The sequence below is a fragment of the Argentina silus genome (genome assembly GCF_951799395.1).
Source record: "Argentina silus genome assembly, chromosome: 1".
NCBI classification, from domain to species: domain Eukaryota; kingdom Metazoa; phylum Chordata; class Actinopteri; order Argentiniformes; family Argentinidae; genus Argentina; species Argentina silus.
In genome coordinates this window covers 15,574,898-15,591,790 of record NC_139655.1, presented here as the reverse complement: position 1 = coordinate 15,591,790, position 16,893 = coordinate 15,574,898, and the positions used below count along the sequence as shown (strand labels likewise).

Below are 16,893 nucleotides of genomic sequence, written 5' to 3'. Positions count from 1 at the left end.
CGACCTGTTTGGTGTGCACAATTGCACAGTCAATAAGTTTTCTTATCCAAAGGCATGTTTTATCTGTCGTACAAGATCAGAGTGCGGACACTAGAGGAGCAATTCGGAGTAACAAACCCAGAATAAGGTGTTTACATGACTCATGCCTTGTTCCGAGTATTGCCATATTTCGGGTAATATCATATTACTAGCGTGCATGTAAACGTACTCACTGTATTTGCCAGCCAGGAATCAACGATGGGCACTTTGTGCTGGATTTGTTACTGGACATTTTCTAACAAAACCATGTAAAACTCAACATCATGCACAAATACCCACACTATTACTAAAGTATTTGAAAATGAAAACTCACCTACCTTAAAATGAGTCCTTTTTGAATGTCCTTTCTTATTCCTCTTCAGATGTCAAAGAAGGGATCAAAGGATGATCATCTGTGTTCATCATTTGTCTTCAATGATTCCACAAGTGAATGAAATGATGTGATTAAGCTCAATAGTCAGCCGGTTTCAGTGCGGGTAACATATCCAATGTCCTTATGCCAACTTGGTAAGCCTCTCTCTCTCTCTCTCTCTCTCTCTCTCTCTCTCTCTCTCTCTCTGGGATACTGTGCTTGGTAGGGTTCCTTGGTATTCTAAAAGAATCTTGGCTGGAAGTCAGTGAATTAATCTGTACGGTATACAGTCTAAACTTAGTCCTCTGCATATTTTGTATTTGACATTTTTGTTCTGGTATTTCTCCCTAACAAGTTCAACAGAGGCATGTGTGCTTGCTTCCATGGAACCTGTCTCTTGCCTATTGTAGCAACAACCACTGTTTACATATTATTCGTAACCATTATGTTGCCAAGCAGGTATTCATCAAGCTATAATTTACATGAACCGTATTCAGTTACACTAAAGTTACACTGATGGCAAAGTTACTATTTGACAGTATTGGTTTCTAAGGACATTTGGAGTGAATGTTCACCCAGTGGGGCATCTCTCTACCTGGATAGCTAAAGTGCATACTGTGCTTCTCATCCATTGACCTTCTTTCCTCACCAGTGCTCGTTATCGCAGAATAGCAAATAGCAGTTACTTTGGAAAAAATGCAGTGCTGCCTCTAGTCCACACAAAAACACAGTGGTGTGTATAGAATCTATTTACCTCACTAAGTGGTTTTTGATTAAGGGTCATTATCAATACAATTATCCAGACATTATAACAGGAGGACACTTAAAAGGGGACCCACTTGATACCATTAAATGATTTACACAAACCGTGTGACACATTAACGTCTTTTGAGTGTTATATGGACAAATACTGACAATAGTCTAAATGTGTACCATTTAATGCAGTGTAGTTCACGTGTGTGTGTGTGTGTGTGTGTGTGTGTGTGTATGTGTGTGTGTGTGTGTGTGTGTGTGTGTGTGTGTGTGTGTGTGTGTGCAGATGCTTTCTTTCTGTTTAAATCTGTTCTGTCACTCCAGTCTGAGCAGCATGACCACACCAGAGCAGCCATTTGAGTGGCACTGTAGGAGAGACATTGATGAGTGCAGCTGAGTCTCAAAGCAGCTTTTCACACTCTGAACCTGTCAATCTCTCAATGATGCTCAGCTTGAGAGAGAATGGTGGAGGGAGCACACTCAGCACGGAGGTCGGAGCATGGAAGGCCTCACGCTACAATGTGGCCTCACGCATCAGACTCATAAGCTCTTTATGCTGTCTCTTCAAAGGACACAGCCGCTGCTGAATAAAGACTAGAGGAAATATAGGTATTCCTAACTTCAAGGATCTCCAATATGACAGGCTTCGTAGGAAACGTTCACTTTCACAAAGGTGCACTTCAGGTCATTGTCCTCAGTGTTTTTGTGTAAAATTTTGCATATTTGGATGGGAGGAAGTGGGTGGATGAGGCAATGGATGGGGTACGAAATCTTGCCTCCTTTGTTTTTCCACTCCTTTAAATTGTTATGGGAGAAAAGATCTTTGTTTATGTTTTGTCTGTGTATACTCACTGAATCATCTCTCTGTTCTGTTCTCTCCCACGCATGTGCTGACAAATGTACACTTACACACCCACCCACCCACCCATACACACACACACACACACACACACACACACACACACACACACACACACACACACAAACACACACACACACACACCCCATCCAACTCGAAAAGTAAAGTCAAGTAAGTACTTGATAAGTAAGTACTTATCACAATAACTTCATGTCCCTCTATGTGCCAGACAGTGTAACTGTGGGTGGAAAATGTTCAGCTTTAGTCAAATAGATTCACGGCAGGGTCAGTTTGATAAAAGGCCTAAATGGATAATCTAAGGTCTGTGAGCATTATTGATCGGCCCATACATATTTTTCTCTCTGTTTTAGGTAACCATAGTGAGAGGATTGACTGAATTTCTCTCATCCAACAGGGAAGAAAATGTTATATTTTTAGTTATGCTTTGGGGTTAGGGTTAGCCTAGCCTAAAGACGATGGGTTGAGTGAAAGGCTGAGGTGCTCAAAGCATTTTTCAAAAGAATAATCCATATTTACGACAACAGAAAGAAATGGCAAAAGCTACCAGGAAGAAAGTGGAAATAAGATCATTGTATTGACGCACAAAGAATTCCTTAACCAAATGGAACAGGTGAGATGCACTGACAAATGTGTTTTGGGGGCATTGTATGGTCGGTAATGTCCTATCTATATTCCTCCCACATGTCCTTATCCTATCCTTTTGTGGTTTATGTGTCCAGTTTAATAACAGCAGCGCTATTGTCTCCAATCAGTCATGTTTTGACTTTTCATAGTGGTGGGGTATATTTATGTTCTCTATTGATGGGCTGGTCATGGGAAAGCAGACTTGGGTTCAGATAAATAACTCCACAATATAAGAGACCAGATAAGCAACAACATCCTCTCTGAAGTGGCATAACATCCTTTCCACCACTTCACTTTCTGATTGCTCAATGGTACTTTTATGATAACAGAACTAAGCTGGGAGTCATTGACCTGGGATGTCATGTCATGAGAATGAGCGTCATTATGTACCTTTGTAGATATAGCCTATACTACACATCTCCATTGTACCTTTAATGTACTGTACCCCTAGTATCTACAAAATTCAAAGCCTACAAGATCTGTATGATATGACCTATGTCATGTGTAACACATGACATAGTGTCAGTGTGACAATCATTATAATCATAAATTCTCATAAACCATAATCATCTACTTATTCAAGAACTGTATTTTTCTGTGAGAGAACTTCTTGGAGTGGCATGCCACAAATAACACATTACTACACATTATAGCCGCAAGAAAATAATAACAAACAAACAAACAAACAAACAAATACAAATAAAACAATACACTACAATTGGCTTTGAGATGGGAGTGATTTCTGAATGCAGTGTGTCTATCTAGCAGTAGATGGCGCCTGCACTCCACAAGTGAATGAAATAATGTGATTAAGCTAAATAGTCAGCCAGTTCCAGTGAGGGTAACATATCCAATGTCCTTATGCCAACTTGAGTAACCCCCCCCCCCCCAACCCCCCTCCAATCCTCCCTTCCAAATGCTGGTTTGTGTCATAACTGCCTCCCCTAACCCACCTGTGTCACCTGTTTGGGGATGAGAAGATAACGTTTTGAGCTGTAAAGATTCACAGGGAATTAGGGGCATCAACACCCTCAGACACACTTACTCATCCTGAGGGAGATGACCCAGTCATCCACTCATAAGTAAATGAGCTTTTCTTAAGGCACTTGACTCATGCATACAGGGAACAAACTGGCTCTCTCTGACCTCTCCTAGACAGACAGACAGACAGACAGACATACTGTACATACAAACATACATACATACATACATACATACATACATACATACATACATACATACAGACACACTGTACATACATACTGTACATACATACATACATACAGACTGTACATACAAACATACGTACAGACAGACAGACAGAAAGATAGACAGACACACACATACAGTACATACATACATACATACATACATACTGTACATATAGACAGACAGGCAGACAGGCAGACAGACAGACAGACAGACAGGCAGGCAGACAGACAGGCAGGCAGGCAGGCCGGCTGGCTGTGACCTCTCCATAGGCAGCCTGTTATTCACAAGGCGTAGATAGACCACACAGTTATGTCAAGGTTAGAACACTTATTGAGAGAATACAATTGGAACTGAGACTGATGATTCCCAAGGAGAGGACTCAAGAGCTGGATGAAGGATCAGGAGGGTGGCTGACTCTAGTATTTGGCCTGATGTCACCTTTACAAATTCTCTCACTGCAAAGAGCGCTCAAGTTCTTGCATCTATTTTTGCATATCCAATACTCTGGGCCCTGAGTTTTACACCATCAATTACAGGCCCCATTACACAATCTAATTTGTCTAATCTTCTCACACTGTCTCATTTGATAAAAAACCCCAACAACAATTGTCTTTTGTTCTCTCCCCCCTACTCGTCTCCTATGGGAGTCCTGTCGGCTGACGAATCAGGCTGAGGGATGTAAACATAGCATTAGGAAGCAGTGGAGGCCCATAATTGTTACTAGCTGTGGTGGGCCACAAGTGAACGAGGTGAAACTCAGCAGAAAACTGAAAGGGCCAAGTTTATCTAAATTCCCATACTACGCTTAGTAATGAAAAAACACTCCGAAATGCCATTTCAAATAGACCCCCAATGTAATCCGCAGTCCACTGGGGCCCACTTAATCAATGCTATAGACATGTGCATACAGGAGGAACAGTCTCCAAATGGAAGCCGAGTTCTGAGTCAGCTCACAGGAGATTAAAAAGTAGGGGAATGAATAATGGAGGAGCAGAATGGTGGGAAAATAGCCAGAATGTGGCGAATCATCAATAACGCCTCCTGTGAATACTCTGAGGAAAAAGACTCCACTGCCGAAAAAAGATCACTCCCTACATGGAGTTTTTTATTATTCTTTCTTTGTGTCTCGCTTTGTTTTCATCATCTGCATTAGCGGGCTCCGAGAGATGCACGCAGGCAGCACACTCTGAAAAAGTGGGCACAATAGGCTAGTCCTCCTCCCAAAACAAAGACGTCTCCCATAGCAACAGAAGTTGAATAGCGGCAAGGTGTCATTGGATGTGCTGACATTCTGGAAGGACTCAACTGCATCAGGTGAGACACTGACACTGACAGCTTCATAAATAATCCAGGTTCAGGATCATTCTCAATGAGCCAAACACATTGAGGGTTCCAAGCATTGATTCATATTTCATAAAAACTGTGGTGTACTAATGTTGTAAAAAAAACCTCCAGTCTTGAAGCCTTCAGGCACCGACCAGTTCTTTCCCCACACGTATCATTAGTGTCTAGCAGTCAATGATGCACTAACTCCAACATCTCTCTTGTCATTTCAGCGCTAAAGTAGAGCCTAGTCTGTCTTGTTTTTGGCCTTGTTCTCTGAAAAGGATAATAAGAATGGTTCCCAGATATCCAAATATATGCTCAATTATCTGGGAGTTTTGAAATATACAGTAGATAGAAACTTGGTTTAACATCCATCAGTCAGTATCATTAACTTTAGTGAGTGTTCTTGTAAACTGGACTTTTTCCATAATTCTCAAAATACAAAATTTGAAACCAAGACCCAATATTGTGTTTTTGTGAAGCTTTTTTCTTCTGTGTTTTATGTTTTATGGTCTGGTCTTTAATAATAAACAAGTGCTGGTCCTAGGCCCTTTCACTTTTGTGTCCACACACACACACACGCACACACACACACACACACACACACACACACACACACACACACACACACACATAAAATACACACTGTAAGTGTGACTCCATAATTCAACAGTGGCTCGCGGGAGAGCTCTACTGTGCTGATCTATCATCCTCTCCTGTCGGCTTACCGCCATTGTGCCTCCCTTTCAGCCACTGCTTCACAACCGATACTTGGAATACAATTCTCTATTCCGAGACTGACCTTTGACTCCGCTCCATGCTCTGTGAAACATGTATTTTTCTCTCTCTCATCCCAACGACTGATTTTTTTTTCTGCAATAAGAGGTGAAGGTCATCTTATGCATTATTCTTTATAAAAACCTGTTGTCATAGCCACCCAGCCACTTTGTGTGTGTGTGTGTGTGTGTGTGTGTGTGTGTGTGTGTGTGTGTGTGTGTGTATGTGTATTAGGAGCTGTGAATTCCCTAATTGAAAACGTAACATTTGTCCAGATCATCCTCTTCTGAGCATAACAAGTTGACTCCCTCCCACTCCAACTGACTACTGCACTGGTCTACAGGGAAATGGCAGGATGGAGACTTACTTTCTCTCCCCCTTCTTATGCAAGGATTTCTCAATACACATAAAACAACGAAAGGAACCATTTAACAAATCACTTGGCTATACGTTTGACACTATGAAAGCAACTAACGACAGCAACCAGTTGATTCTAAACTCCAAAAGTACTTCAATATTTCAATGTTTTGTTTAGATGACCCAATTACAATGATTTCATTGATTCTATGAAGAGGACTGTCATATTTTTGGTCCAGTGTCATATAGAAAGGGGTGGTTAAAGAGCTCTGTCCATCAGTGTTTCAATAGAGGGGCTGACCCAAGCCTGCTGGGAACTGAACTGTAGTTAATTAGTGCACAAAGCCGGGGGAGACAAAAGGAGTGGAGGTGGGGGGTGAGCACAGAGGGTGTAAGGGGGGAGCTGGTGAGAGGGAGGGGGGAGCCAGGGGGGTAAAGAGTGTCTTGAGTCAGGGGGGAGTAGACAGATGAATTAGCAGTGTGAACGGGAGCCTTGTTTGAACCACCATGAGATTAATGTGAGCCGTGGCCTGCCTGCCGACACACACTACTGGAGACAGAGGAGGGACAAAGGAGAAGAAGGAGAAGAGGTCTAGTGTAATGGACTTATAGTCAGAGAGGAGGATGGCCCACAGAGAAGGATTAAAGAGGAGTAGAGAAGGGAGAAGCTAAGGAGATAATAATAATAATAATAATAATAATAGGATGATGATGATGTTTCATACACCCAACTATAAACCTTTTGAAAGATTGCCATTGCAGGAGACGTACAGGCTACTATGGCTGATAATGTTTCTTTCTGTTGTAAGGAGCTTTTCTCGATGTGAAGCTCGTTCGACCAACTGTAATTGAAATCACAGCAGGCTACGGTATCAGTCTCACTAGACACTCAATAACCCGCGGGAGGCGCTGTCAGCCCATTGCAAAAGCTTGGAATTGACGTTCGTCAACGATTCATCCACTGTTCATTTGGTACCAAAATTGATTAGGGTTTGAATTGGAATGCTGAACCACCGTGGACCTCTTCGCTGTAATGCTGGTCCCCTAAGTCCATTATGACATTCTCTGTGCGTCTCGAAGGGGTGTGACTTGCATGTTCGCGGAGCAGGCAGCTGCTTCAGCCTATGCCACCCCCCTCCTTCCACTCTTCACCCTCCTACGCCTCCAGCCCCCAGCCCCCCTCTGCTTCTCTCTGTCCCAATTGTCATTCCAACATACACACTCCTTGAGGAGCAACAGCTACACGGAGTTAGCGAAGTGGATTATCGACTTTTTGGATGGAAAGATCTGCTGTATATTGGGGGCAATGCGCGAGCACATGGATGCGCCTTTGGACAATAATTTGGCATCGGTAAAGCGCGATAAAGGCGAAAGAGACAGGGCGCATTGTGATGGTCCGTAGTATTGTATTTTGACGTCGTGGAATTATCAGATCCTTTGAATGAAAAACAAAAAGTGCTTGATAACTGTCGGCGATTGGAATTAGTGGGATGGAATTGTTATAGTTCCTTAGGCCTATACTATTCCAAGATATGAGAATTAAGAGAGCTGTGAAACGGTGAACGACTGTGGTGTTTTAGGTGGTGTGTGTTTTGTCTCACCATCCGAAGAGTCCAGTCTAAACCCTTCATGTGGCAAGATCCTGGTTTATGACAATGGGTTGCTTGGTATGGGTATGCAGTTTGGTGCTCCCCGTGGTATTAGCGGTTGAAGGTATGTGAAATCATATTCTTTCGATGTGAAATCGTTTTCTTTCGTTTTTTATTAACTTTTCTTTCGAGAGATGTATATGTTTCTAAATAATCTGCTGTAAATGGTCTTCCACGCCGAAGGCAATAATGATTTGTAATATTTATATTAAATAGAATGATCTCATGCGTAAATGCAATATTTTGCATAACACATTAGAACGGTTATTTCGATTCTAATGCTATCTTTTGCTGGACGCTTTTTTGGTTGAAAACGTCAATATATAAAACAGTTAAAAGAACTCCTCATGTTTCCATAGGGTGTAAAAATGGTAAAAAGTACAAAGTTACTGATTGTTTTATCATTATCAAAACTGTTCTCTTACAATTCAGTCATTGTAATGTGGTCTCATACTGTTAAATGCATCTTGAAGTTTAGTGTTTATTTGCTTTTTGTTCTATGAATTTAAAAAGCACCTACCGATAGGCTACAGCAACAGTTTGGTAGCCTTCAGCACAAAATACACGGGTACATTCTCTGTCCTCCGTGTGTATTGAATGTATCACACCCCTATGTCATTGCAGCAGTATTGCTGTTGTTAAGTCCTCTTTTCTCTGTTGTCACTCCCACTAGCTGAAGATGCTCTCCTCATCCACTTAGTGTAATGGCAGGAGTACTCAGGCAGAGGACTCAAATGCATGACTCAGAGACAAAAACTTAAATCCAACAGAGTAGTCTTTATTTTCAAAAAGGTTTGGTACACAGGTAGGCAGTCAGTGGGTAGGCAGATAATCCAGGAAGGGGGTAGGCAAAGCAAGGTTTGGTACACAGGTAGGCAGTACAAAAAGGCAGGCAGATAATCCGATAAGCACAGGTGTCAAACTCATTCCATGGAGGGCCGAGTGTCTACAGATTTTTGCTCTTCCCATCTACTTGATTGATGAATTAAGGTCACTAATTAGTATGGAACTCCCCTCACCTGGTTGATAAGGTCTTAATTGAAGGGAAAAACCAAAAACCTGCTGACACTCGGCCCTCCATGGAATGAGTTTGACACCTGTGTGATAAGGGGTAGGCAGTCAGAAACACACTCGGAGATCAAAAACCAGGAATACTTATCACTAGGAAATGCTGACACAAAGGTACAAAGACGAACTGAGACAGGGGAACACACAGACTAAATACACAGGGAAGGATGATGAGGAACAGGTAAAGCCAATCAGGGCGGGGTCGACAATCACACAGGCGGGAAACACACAAGGGCAGGTGGTGAAGTGTCTGAAACGAGAGACAAGGTGAGAAAAACAAAATAAAACAGGAAACAATTAATGAATAACATGAATGAAGACAAACATAAACTAAGGAACAGAGCGAGACATTACACTCAATATGAATGACCAAGGCCATTAGGCAGTTCCATGCAGCTATGCTCCCACGGATGTCAGAAACTAGTTCTCACTACACACTGACACCGATGGGGAAGCTACATTCATGCCACATGATGAATACACTCATTTCACATAAAGGAAACAAGTATGTTCAAAACTAACAGCAAGTACCAGGAAATTATACACTCCTAGTTCAATTAAATTCAAAATACCTTATTTATGCCACAAGGGACGACTGTGTAGGCAGGAGTGCAGGTACAGTTACCAGCCAATCCATGGCAATGGTGTCATAGGACACATGTGAAACATGCAGAATAACACGTGTGAATGAATAGAGGGTCAATGGTTGGCAAGCAATGTTTCCTCTGTGTAACTATTTCATTAGGGAGGAGCCCACCTGCACCAAGGCAACTTCATCCACCAGGGCTGCTCCTCTCTTCTGTACTTACATTTATCTCCCAGTTCTCTCCCGTCCCCCTCCCTCCCTGCCTGCCTCCCTTCCTTTCTGCCACCCTGCCTGCCATGCCTTAGTTCCCTGTGTACAATCTGCTTCTCCTGGACCGTGGCCAGCCTGATCCCTCATCAATTCTGGTGTCAGCAACTAAATCAATGCAGCAGCAGCAACCTCCCAGGTCCCACTGGGCTCTCATGGCCTGATGATCAGCCAGTTTCCAAACCAACAACTTCTCAACAGTCACTCAACAGAAACACAACCGTAACACAACAGTGGATGTTGGGTAATATTTGTCCTCTAAGGATAGGTGGAGGGCAGATGTATGTCAGCGTTGGGGTGCTTGGGGCCAAGGCCCTTTCAGTTGGTTAATTTTCTGTCATTTCAAGAGATGAATTGCATTTGAATAAGTGAATAGAAAAATACCCTCTGTTTTTCAGTTAGCCTAAGAGTTGAAATGGAAATGACCCCAACCGTAGACGACATCCTTTGGTTCATCCATTGCTTCAGCTCCTTTCACAGTAATTCTGTTTGCTTGTGCTATTTGGAAAGTTCAGTGATATAGTCCATAACTAATTACTCAGAAAACCATCTATAGAAATAGCTGATATGCATGATTGAAGAAGATAATGCATTCATATTAAATTGTTTCTGCATGTACAGGTCTATATGATTACATGAGCATTTCCATATCAATGGAGGGTTTATTTGTCCTCTCCATACATTAGAATGTAAATATGAATATTTCTCAATTGAATCATAGGAGCAGATGCAAACAGCCCTAAGCAGATATTGAATTAGGTCAGCTTGACTTGTTAAAGGTTTTTCAGAACTAGCTGTACAGTGTGGCTGGCTTCCGGAGTTTACTGTTCCCACCCAAAATATCTGCATGTGGATCTTCTATTCATGTATTTGATCATGCACAAATCAGTAGAGATGATGTTGTGTCTTACATATTTAACATATTTGCTTGTTGGATGTGTGTGTCAGATTAATATGTGGAGAGGGCTTCCTTTCATAGTGTACCCAGTTCACAAAGTGAATGAAACATTAGCGTGTGTGTGTGTGTGTGTGTGTGTGTGTGTGTGTGTGTGTGTGTGTGTGTGTGTGTGTGTGTGTGTGTGTGTGTGTGTGTGTGTGTGTATATAGATAGATAGATAGATAGATAGAAACTTTATTTATCCCAGGGGGAAATTCAGGTTCCAAGTAGCATACAGACATAGGGGTATCACACATAACATACACATACAACATACAACATTAACAGTATTTTATACAGGCGAGGTGCAGTTGTAAATGTCTTTGCAGTTAGGTGAGGTGCAAAAAGGTAAGGTGCAATTATAGCATTAAATACTAAAAACTAAATACGGGCTACATAAATATGGACTATTTTTAAAGTGCATTTAGTCCAGGCTGGTGGAGGGAGGTAGGGGCTGTGTATGAGACCTAGCATAGCTAGTAAACATTGTAGATAATGAGGTGAAACAGTGACATGATGGTGATGTGATACAGAGGGTGGAGGTTATGCAAAGAAGTCCATCTCTTTGCCCTTGATTGACCTATTGTAGAGTTGTATGGCTCTGGGGACAAATGATATGTATGTATGTACTCCTATAGCAGTGAGTTATGGCAAGTGTTTTTGCTACAGTAAATACCATGGGTTGTGATACTATAAGGACAACAAATTCCCTTAGAAGCATAGTTTTTTTACCCTGAGGAAGGTTCCTCCAACACTACTGCAGTTTTATGAGGACAGATTTGAATTCTAGCAGCTAGGGAATGAAACTGGCACATGTAAATAGAGGGGTAGGGAGTTTTACACTAAGGCCCTGTGTTCAATCAAAGCTGCTTTCAGGGAATCACATGTCAACAACAGTGGTCCTTCTCATGCACAGCAAGGGAAGCATGTTTGAATAATTTGTATTTGATCCTCTTGATTATTCTAAACATAATTCATGTGTTAGGCCTATGGACATATTAGTCTACCACTATGGGCTAATGTGCTTTGTGTGGTAGAGTGAGTGCTGTACTGAAGAACTCTTCGCAGGCAAAGCCCCGTTAAATAAGCATCAGTGAGGTCTACTGCGACTTAAGTTTGAGTAGCCTTCATGTTGCCTCAAGGCATGTGGAGCGATAGATCTGACATCCAAGAAGCAGACTGAATCCCAAGATCAAAGCCTGTTGAATGTGGAGGAGAGACAGATATTCAATGCTCTCTGCGTCATAAAGGATGAATCTGCATTGACATTTATTTCAATATTCATTTAAATCAAACCTCTCACCACAGGCGTGCTAGTAATTGGTGAAGCATCTATAGCCTTGGAACTGTAGCAATACCTCCTCTTTGTCAACCAAGGAGATGTAAGACAAGTATGGACAACAATGTTTATTGATTTCTTTCTTTCTCTTTTTTATTTGTGTAACCCTTCTCACCTTGTTGAGAAGTCGTAGACAGGGAGGTGAAGAAAAGACACTTGAGTCACCTGTTGCCAGGAACAAACAGATCTCAATCTCTTGACTCTCACACAATGATCCGCGAGAGAGGTTGAGAGGTCATTCTCTGTGAGAGAAGAAATTACCAGTAATAGCTCAGCCCTCAAGGGTGTTGTGATTGATTGCAGTATTGCATAGAAATAAAGGTCTGAAATTCAATCAAGATGATTTCTCTTCTCCTGGAAGATGGGTACATTTTCTCATCTTACATCTTCTCATCTTTAATCAAAAAGGATATCAGGACACTTGGTAGAAATTCTAGAAGAAAAAAATAATCTTTCTCCATTACCGTTTCTTTTGATGTAAAAGAGCCTTAATTACGAGGCATCACAGTTGTTTCATGACAGATTGTCTGTCATCAGGGTTTCTTCTGTATGTGTGTGAGAGGGGTTGGTAGGGGAGGGAGGTGTCAGTGTCTTCAGGGTTTCTTCTGTATGTATGTGAGAGGGGTTGGTAGGGGAGGGAGGTGTCAGTGTCTTCAGGGTTTCTTCTGTATGTGTGTGAGAGGGGTTGGTAGGGGAGGGAGGTGTCAGTGTCTTCAGGGTTTCTTCTGTATGTGTGTGAGAGGGGTTGGTAGGGGAGGGAGGTGTCAGTGTCTTCAGGGTTTCTTCTGTATGTGTGTGAGAGGGGTTGGTAGGGGAGGGAGGTGTCAGTGTCTTCAGGGTTTCTTCTGTATGTGTGTGAGAGGGGTTGGTAGGGGAGGGAGGTGTCAGTGTCTTCCGGGTTTCTTCTGTATGTGTGTGAGAGGGGTTGGTAGGGGAGGGAGGTGTCAGTGTCTTCCGGGTTTCTTCTGTATGTGTGTGAGAGGGGTTGGTAGGGGAGGGAGGTGTCAGTGTCTTCAGGGTTTCTTCTGTATGTGTGTGAGAGGGGTTGGTAGGGGAGGGAGGTGTCAGTGTCTTCAGGGTTTCTTCTGTATGTGTGTGAGAGGGGTTGGTAGGGGAGGGAGGTGTCAGTGTCTTCAGGGTTTCTTCTGTATGTGTGTGAGAGGGGTTGGTAGGGGAGGGAGGTGTCAGTGTCTTCAGGGTTTCTTCTGTATGTGTGTGAGAGGGGTTGGTAGGGGAGGGAGGTGTCAGTGTCTTCCGGGTTTCTTCTGTATGTGTGTGAGAGGGGTTGGTAGGGGAGGGAGGTGTCAGTGTCTTCCGGGTTTCTTCTGTATGTGTGTGAGAGGGGTTGGTAGGGGAGGGAGGTGTCAGTGTCTTCAGGGTTTCTTCTGTATGTGTGTGAGAGGGGTTGGTAGGGGAGGGAGGTGTCAGTGTCTTCAGGGTTTCTTCTGTATGTGTGTGAGAGGGGTTGGTAGGGGAGGGAGGTGTCAGTGTCTTCAGGGTTTCTTCTGTATGTATGTGAGAGGGGTTGGTAGGGGAGGGAGGTGTCAGTGTCTTCAGGGTTTCTTCTGTATGTGTGTGAGAGGGGTTGGTAGGGGAGGGAGGTGTCAGTGTCTTCAGGGTTTCTTCTGTATGTGTGTGAGAGGGGTTGTGTGTGTGGAGCACTCATATCACTACTCGTTCTTGCAGAAAATAATAGACTTCTGTGTGGTCTTTTGTTTTCCAAATGGTATGGTTTTTCTTTTTTCCTGACCACTTAATAGTCATTGTTTGTTACAATAGTCCTTTGGGTCTAACGCTCCTGTTCTTGATTTGCAGAAACGCTAATGGACAGCAAGTGGGCAACCACAGAGCTGGCCTGGACCACATTTCCAGAGAGTGGGGTGAGTGTGTGTGTGTGTGTGTGTGTGTGTGTGTGTGTGTGTGTGTGTGTGTGTGTGTGTGTGTGTGCGTGTGTGCGCGTGTGCGTGCGTGCATATCTGTGTGTCTGTCTGTGTTTTGAATTTGTTTCACAATTCACTACTAGCCTTGTGTTCCAATTTAACAACAACATTTGTTCCATTTGCTCACTGCTCCCCCTGACTTAAACGACACACCTCCCACTGCTTTATACCTTTGTTTACGCACTCACTGTTTGTTTTCTTGGTTACTAAAAGCAAATGAGAAACATACAGATCGACATTTCAGTTTCTCTTGAGAATCCTAAACAAAATTGGAAAATTCTACACAGATAGCCTCTTTCTCACCAACAAAAAACAGAATAATTTGAAATGCTGCTTCTTCAGTACAGATGGCTTATAGGCAAATTACAGTAAAGAATTATGGTTTCAGTCTCTATCCACCCTGGGAATGGTGAGAAAATATAACACCATGAATTTGACCCCAAGGCTAACAGTTTGACAGACCTCCCCCACTCGTGGCCAGTGTAATTTGTCTTTGCTACGTGAGCGCAAAGTCAGTCAATGGAAACCATGGGTTGCCATGGAAACAATCTTTAGCAGTCCAGGCTTTCTCCAGGCTCGGCACACTGGATGTCTTTGCACCCAAGAAATCATACGTCATAAGGGCCGAGACGGCCCTCCTAATGCATGACAAGCCCATACGTTCTGTCCCGGCAATTATCATATTTGTAAGGTGCTACAGGGACATGTTGCTGGTGATTTATGGTATAGGAGACTGACTCCTGGTCTCATCATTTGGGAATAAATTGCAAAGGTTACTCCACGACATTGAGATATACATTATTTGCCCCCAGTTGTAAAATAATCAATTTTTTCAACGTTTGTTCATTTTGAAAATGAATTATTCAGTTTGTGTAGACTGTGTAGAATCAAAAGATTTACTTTCTTTCAAGGAGGAAAAGGTTAGTTCCACTTAGACAAACCGTTTTGGTATCCAGGAAACTATGTATGTCTATTACAAATGTAATATTGTAATAGATAGTCATTTTATCATATGAAAGGTTATTATCACTTCTGTTATACTGTAACTTTGACTGTTTCCCACATAACCATGCCTTTTATAGTGTAATAGATAACACTTCAGTGACATGAACTAGAGCAGACCAAATGTTTTTTTCGTTGACTGTAGGGAACCATATCATCATTAGGCCGTTGTTGAAGCAAAGTGCTGTGAAAGGATTCATTGACTTTCCCAACTCAATGAGGTATACAGCAGGCTACTGACTATGTTTCATAGCATGTGGATGCTCCTCAGTGGCTTGAAGAGAAGGCTTGGAACATTTTCCCCTTAACTAAAAATAACTCAGAATACTGCCATGATGCAATCAGAAAATATGGCATTGCATTTAAATTGCCCTTTTAATAAGTAATGTGCTGTTTGCATTATAGATCTAGGATATGGTAAATGTTGTCATTAAAAATGTACCCTGGAATTGCTCTCAGTAACAGCACCTTACTGTGATGTTTGGAAACCAACATTATTCAGGGGAGGAAATTTAGATTGCTACCTTCCTCTGAAATCTCACTTTGATGTACTGTTCAGTTCTTTTCTGTTCACCGGTGGTCACAGTGTTTGTCTGTTTCCTTCCTGTTTCAGTGGGAAGAGGTGAGTGGCTATGACGACTCCATGAGCCCGATCAGAACATACCAGGTATGCAATGTCCGCGAGCCCAACCAGAACAACTGGCTGAGAACGGACTTCATCCCCCGCAAGGGCGTGCTGCGCGTCTATGTGGAACTCAAGTTCTCCGTCCGCGACTGTGCCAGCATCCCCAACATCCCTGGTTCCTGCAAGGAGACTTTCAACCTCTTCTACCATGAGACTGAAGGGGACACTGCCACGGAGAGCAGCCCTCTGTGGAGGGAGAACCCCTATGTGAAGGTGGACACCATCGCCCCCGATGAGAGCTTTTCCTTGCTGGAGGCTGGCAGGATCAACACCAAAGTGCGCAGCTTCGGCCCTCTCTCCAAGGCTGGCTTCTACCTGGCCTTCCAGGACCTGGGCGCCTGCATGTCCCTCATCTCCGTACGGGTCTTCTTCAGGAAGTGCTCCACAACCATCGCTAACTTTGCTGTGTTCCCCGAGACGGCCACCGGAGCAGAGCCAACGTCTTTAGTCATCGCCCCGGGGGCCTGTGTGTCCAACGCGCAGGAGGTGTCCGTCCCTCTGAAGCTGTACTGCAATGGGGATGGAGAGTGGATGGTTCCCGTGGGCTCCTGTACCTGCATGCCGGGGTTCGAGCCAGCCATGGTGGAGACGCAGTGCCAGCGTGAGTGTTAAGGAGACATTTTGACTTTCAACTAAAGGTTCTTTATATGCTCAGTGCAAGTCATCCAGTCTATGGCCTCTTCTCTGTATGTATTGTGTGGTGTCTGAATGGGGTGAAGGAGGGTGGAGGAGAGTATGAATTAATGAGCTGTTGTAGAGAGGAGCAGAATACAAATATTGAGAGAGGGGGGCCGAGAGAGAGAGAAAAGATAGGGGGGGGAAACGAGGGAGAGAGCCAATAGATGGTGAGGGATAAAAGCGATAGTGAGAGAGAAAGAGATTGTAAGGGGAGGAAATATATTCTGAGTGGGAAAGAGAGGGAGATAAAGAGGGAGAGAGAGAGAGAGAGAGAGAGGTGTGAATTGCCAAGCAGAATGTGACTCGTCAGAGAAATGCAAGGCCTCCTCTCACCTGAGTGTGAGAAACAGTGGGTAACAGGCACTGGAGAGCTCATTTGTTGCCATTTGGTTGCTCAAGGTTAAAAGCCTGCCGTCAAGGCC

General features: G+C 43.2%; 1 protein-coding gene across 1 annotated transcript in view; it reads left to right on the top strand.

Moving 5' to 3' along the window:
* Window positions 1-7,969: 7,969 nt before the first annotated feature.
* Window positions 7,970-16,893, top strand: part of ephb3a (eph receptor B3a) — a gene marked incomplete at both ends in the record, with an annotated part of 20,092 nt that continues 11,168 nt past the window's right edge. Inside the window, 3 exons of the mRNA XM_083679844.1 lie at window positions 7,970-8,033; window positions 13,982-14,046; window positions 15,722-16,394. Of these exons, the coding sequence (XP_083535970.1) occupies window positions 7,970-8,033; window positions 13,982-14,046; window positions 15,722-16,394 (802 nt within the window). The remainder of the gene's footprint in view (window positions 8,034-13,981; window positions 14,047-15,721; window positions 16,395-16,893) is intronic.